The sequence below is a fragment of the Mastomys coucha genome, chromosome X (assembly GCF_008632895.1).
Source record: "Mastomys coucha isolate ucsf_1 chromosome X, UCSF_Mcou_1, whole genome shotgun sequence".
In the NCBI taxonomy this organism is placed as follows: Eukaryota; Metazoa; Chordata; class Mammalia; order Rodentia; family Muridae; genus Mastomys; species Mastomys coucha.
Window position 1 is genome coordinate 92,328,604 of NC_045030.1, and position 5,978 is coordinate 92,334,581.

General features: G+C 39.7%; 1 protein-coding gene across 1 annotated transcript; it reads right to left on the bottom strand.

The window, feature by feature from the left end:
• Window positions 1-1,996: 1,996 nt before the first annotated feature.
• LOC116093555 (melanoma-associated antigen B17-like) lies at window positions 1,997-4,385 on the bottom strand. Its single transcript, XM_031375071.1, has 3 exons — window positions 4,334-4,385; window positions 3,598-3,637; window positions 1,997-3,477 (listed from the first exon to the last, which is right to left on the bottom strand). Exon 3 carries the CDS (start codon window positions 3,423-3,425, stop codon window positions 2,358-2,360), a length of 1,068 nt encoding a protein of 355 aa, XP_031230931.1. The 5' UTR covers window positions 3,426-3,477; window positions 3,598-3,637; window positions 4,334-4,385; the 3' UTR covers window positions 1,997-2,357.
• Between the last annotated feature and the right edge of the window lie 1,593 nt (window positions 4,386-5,978).

The window sequence follows — 5,978 nt, forward strand, 5'->3', positions numbered from 1 at the left end:
ATATATATAATATATATAATATATGTATAATTATATAATATATATTATATATTTATAATATATATTATATAATTATATATATAAATATTATAAATATATAATATATAATTATATATATACCTATATATATTATTTACTATTTATCTTTTTTTGGGCATCTAGCCTTACCAATGTCTGGTTATAAATAATAGAGCAACAATGAACATGAATGAGCAAGAATTCTTTGTAGTAAAATGTAGAGTTCTTTAAATATATGCCCAAGTGTGGTATAGTTGTATTATATGGTAACTCTTTCTAGGTTGTTTATTGTTGTTGTTTTGTTTTTGGTTTATGAAATTTCCATGATGATTTCCATAGTGATTTCATTTCCTATTCCAAAAAAAAAAAATGAGGTAGTGTCCTTCTTTTTTCAATATCCCCAAAAGCATTTAACAAAAACTACTGGACATTATGACAGGGGTTTGATGAAATTTCAAAATTGTTTCAACTTGCATTCACCTGATGGCTAAATATGTTGAATATATTTTTATTCTTCTCTCATATATGAAATCCTAACCACAGGTTTCCCTCTCTCTTCTCTTCCTAGTTCTTCCCCTCTCACTCAGATCCACTCCTTGGGATTCCCTTCTGAAAAGGCAAGACCTCCCAGGGATATCAATGAGAAATGACATATCATATTGCAAAAAGACTAGGCACGTACTCTCATATCAAGGCTGGAAAAGGCAATACAGCAGAAAGAGAAAGGTCCGAAGAACAAACAGGCAAAATAGTCAGAGACAGCCCCTCCTCCCACTGTTAGGATTCCCACAAGAAGACCAACCTGCACAATGATCATATATATATATATATATATATATATATATACATATATATATGTATATATATATATATATATATATGTGCACAATGATCATATATATACACACATATATATATGTATATATATATATGTGTGTGTATGTATATATAACTATATATAACTATATATATACATATATATATATACACATGTGTGTATGTGTGTGTGTGTGTGTGTGTGTGTGTGTGTAGTATGTATGTGTGTGTATACACAGAGGTCCTAGGCCAGTCCCATACAGGCTCACCAATTGTCACTTGAGTCTCTGTGAGCCCCTATGAGTCCAGGTTAACTTATTATTTGGGTTTTCTTATGGTGTCCTTGACCCCTACAATTCTTCCTCATGTTCTTCTGCAGTACTCACTGTGATCCACCTAAAGTTTGTCTGTGGGCCTCTGCATCTGTTCCCATCAGTCTCCGGATGAAGCCTCTCTGATGATGATTATGTTAGGGTCTGGTCTGTGAGTGTAGCAGAATATTATTAGGAATCATTTCATTTATTTATTTATTTTTGGCCTGGAATATATGGTTCTAACCTAGGTGCCTGGGCTACTCAGCCTCTGGTTCCTGGTCCTTCAGGAAGTGTCAGTGGTGGGGCTCCTCCTTGTGCCATGTCTCAAGCAGGGACATTCATTACTTGCCAACACCCATATTTCTGTGCCACTTCTAGCCTAGCACATCTTGCAGGGAGGACAAATTATAGGTATAAGGTTTTATGGCTGGTTTGGTGTCCCAGTCCCTCCACTGGAAGCCTTGCTTAATTATAGGAGATGACCTGTTTAGGTCCCATAACCCCATTACTTGGAGTTTCTGCTAGGGTCACCTGTGTGGATTCCTGGAAGTTTCTGCTGCACTAAGTTTCTATATTGCTCCTGGAATCCAACCCCATTCCAGACATGTTTCCCTGTATTCTCTCTCTCCATGTTTTCTTCACCTGATAACCCCTGTTCTCATTCCCACCCACCCCTAGTCCACCCTCAAAAGCTATTCTACTTCCCCTTCCAAGGAAGGTACGTTTAATATATTTAAATGTTTATTAGTATTCAGTTTTTGGAGAATTTTATTTAGTTCCAGGTCCCATTTCTCTATTAGCTTGTTTGTTTTCTTGTTGTATTACAATTTATTTTCTAATCCATTTTGAGTATTAAAATCCAAGTTTATTTCAATTAGCATTACAAGAAAATAAAATACAACTATTTTGAATTAGTCTTGTCACTTTTGTTCCACCATCAAGCAATACCACATTACTAGAAAAATCATTGTTTTACTACCACATTAACAGTTTAAAGATTTCCCAGTTTGTTTGATAATAGCCAAATCTTCATCTTAAACATGAAAAACAGCAATATGTATGTAAGCTCAATGTTACAAAACAGATTATTAAACAAGCCAATCCTTGATTAAAGGATCATTTGCAAAATAGCAAAGGAAATGCATTTATAATTTCTCATGTAACAGAATAAGTTACAAATTTATTATGTTCAGCTCATAACACATTCCACTACTTAGAAGAAGAGCTATGGGCCATGCCTCTGCGATGAGCCCTGACATCCCTGATACCCACAACACTGCCAGGCACAGCTGTAACTCTCCTTGCTGCTCTATTAGCCTCATCAATCATAGCCTCCTCATACATACTAGTGAAGAAACTAGGGGAAGTATTATTGATCTTCGCTACAACCTCCAGGACCTTCATCTTGGTGGTTTCGGCATAGGCCCTGGGACCCCACTGGAACTCATATTTTGGGGGGTCACTGCCAGGAACTCGACAGTATACCACATAATTTTCCTCCACCAAATCTTTGGTGATAAATTCCCGGGGCTCTCCAAAGATTGCATGACTCTTCCCAGGATATAACCCCACTACTTTTAGGAATTCCCAGACCTCTTCCTCAGTGGCACGGTTCCCCTTTATGAAGATCACACCCAGTAGGGTCATCAGGAGCCCTGTCTTAGGTAACCCACTACTGCCACTTAGACTTCCCTCAGTGGAGAGACCCAGCTTGCTCACAAGCATATAGGATTGAGAATTGGGATCAACTTCCTTCAACTCAAGGCCAAAGACCAACTCTAAGCGCACAGAGATTCTCCTGAGGATCTCAGTGAAGTGCACCTTGTACTTCTTGTTGATAACTCTTAGCATATCTGCTTGTGTGAATGGCTCTTTCACCTTAAACTTTTCCATCATGAACTCTATCAACACACTGGCCTTCCTGGTCAGAGGATCTCTGCGTGCAGATTGAATCGTAGCTGCTATCTTGGAGGCATGTGCACTTCTCCCCTCATCACCTACAACAGCACCCTCAGCACCAACATCAGAACCCTCAGCATCTACATCATGAACTAAGCAGGGCACATCTAACTTAGGAGAGCCATAGGATGCAGCTTCCTGGGACTCCTGAGGAGTGTCGACACCAGGGGAGCTGGGCGCATCTCCCTGGGCAAAAGGGGGAGTTGCTGTCTCCTCCTCGTCCACAGTGGGCTGGGGACCCTGGGCATTCTGGCTTTCTCCGCGAGTCTGCTGCCTTTTGGCCCTGGAGCGGCCCTTGCTCTTGTTGCCTCTAGGCATGATAAGTTGTCTCAGGAGCACCCGTCAGGAGAAGCTCTGAAAAGTCAGATATCTATGGGGAATAGAATAATAACTATGAGTGTCACACCATCACTAGGTGGAGATCAACTTCCTTCCCTTTAATGAATGCCTCCTCTGCTGTTTTTCTTTGGGCATCTTTTGGGGCACTCACATTGCTCCGTTTCTTCTGATCAATCCACTTCCTAAGAAACCTGTGGAAGAAATCAGAATCTATTAGCCCACATTGAGACCCCTCGTGTATGATTTTTAACTATGTCTGTATCATCTCTTTCCTCTGCTGCTCTAAACTTAACACTACAGTCTTCACTAGTAACACACAGCAGAAAATTAAGGCATTCAGCCAGTGGATACCAAATATACATACACTTGTGTAAGGCCCCCTTGTTCCTTCCACAGAGCTCCTCACTGTGCACATCTTTTAATACATTGTATAAATCTGCTACCTCCGTGTTCTTCAAAGGACAAACTGCGGTAGCATCTTGGTCATTAGGCCCACCTGATCCACCTAGGCCACCGTACAGGGAACAATTCTGTGTATCCGGTCCCCATACAGCACCGGACAATCTTCCCGATCTTCCCAATTTTCACGACTGGTCTCCCTCCTTATAAAACCATAGCACCTATATTTCTTCTTCTGTCCCTTAGCCCTCCTGCCCCAAAATTTCATTCTCTAACAAATGCTGGGAAAGTGACACATATCTTGGCCTAACTGCCATGTCCGGAACTCCGGAAACCAGAGCAGAAACAGGCCTGTGTGGCTGGCTTCCTTTTTGTGGGGGAGGGTAGACTATGATTAGGTGATTTACAGTAGGTTTTTGGTTGTCACAGTTTTGACAATCCCCACTCCCTAGGCCCCCCCCCCAAAATACCTGGAGATACTTTCTTACCTGACAGGAGGAGCCCGCACCGAGCTGACCAAGGAGTCCCTCAACTGGACCGTTAACCGGAAGTTAGGGTCCACCACTTCCGAATCTCCCTCCCCATCAGCAACTTGTTCTCTGAATTAGAACTCCATAGAACAAACTGTCCCTAACTTCTTTCGTTCCGGGAAAGGAAGCCCCCACATAACTCATATCTGTTCTTTATGTAGATTTTGCCTGGGGATGGGATATTTTAACATGAGCTAATAGGTGTCCAACAAAACATCTCATTTCTATCAGAATCCCGAGAAAAGGTAAAATGGAACAATTCATAGCCTAGGATCCCTGTTTATAACTTCACCATAAAGCATTAAAAGTACTCTACAAAGTCTTTGTGGTTGGATCCTGAATATTCACTATAGCCCATCACCTTCCCTCCCAGTCCTATACTCCATAATCCCCTACTCAGCTATTTATTCCCTCTCAGTTCTCCATCCACATCCTTGCTTTTCCCACTTTCTTTTTCTCTTCTCCTACGCCTTTTCTCAGTCATCACCTCTACACTTTCTTCTCTTCTATCCTTTTATCTTTGATCATTGTCTATCTCAGACTTCCTGAGAACTAACTTGAAACCTTGATCTTGAAACGAGCTTTTATGATTTTTCTGCTCAGTGTCCCTATGTGCCATCATATCTGGTGTCTCTCATTTTTTTTTATGATTAAATATTTTGTATCTCAGGCTATTCTGGAATCCTTATGTAGCCTAGAGTGGCCTAGAATTAACAATCCAATTGCCTGTTTATTGAGTTTTGGAGTTACAGGCCTGGGCAATCTTGCTAGAATTAAGTTGATTCTCATCTTGACTATTTGAAGATACTTAGGCATTTTCCATATTTTTTAAGCCTAAATATTCAACTAAGGATTTTAATTCTTGCAACTGTTTCAAGAAGTCTGTTTTATCTGCTAGTCAATTCTATTCAACTTTGAATCACAATGTAGGTAGCATAGGAAACTGAAGTACCCTAAAAGCAAAATGAGGAAACACCTTAGTTTAACAGCCATGTCTAAATCCTCTGATAGCTGACAGAAAAATATGTTCAAAATTTTTACCAGTGAATTTCTACTGGTTTCAGATTTTACTTTAAAATGCACTATTCCCTATATTGCACACTAGAGAAAAAAAATAACACTTCCTACAGCCAATTCTCTCTTCTACTTCTGTTGTCTTTCTAGACCTGCATCCATTTCAGGGTGCATTCAAACATAGGTACTACTTCTATTAAGATATAGAGGCCTTGCTCTTATTGTCAATACTATTTTTATTCTCACTATTCCAGGTGTATTTTAGTTATGGAAAACTACAAGCTAAGTTTGGTTTCAATTTTCACAGCAATGTGTACGGAAATAATTATGAAATTAGTTTCAGGTAATTGGGGCTTGAGAGATATCTCAATGGTTAAGAGCATTAGCTGCTCTCCCAGAGGCCTGGGTTTGATTCCCCCAGCACCCATGTTTATTCACAATCATTTGTATTTCCAGTCCCAGTAGAACTGATGCCCTTTTCTGGCTTTTGGGGGTATTACACACATGCAGTATATAGATGCATCAAAGAAAACCATTCATTCATAAAAAATAATAAAGAAATATGAATTTAAGGTGATATTTTCATAAC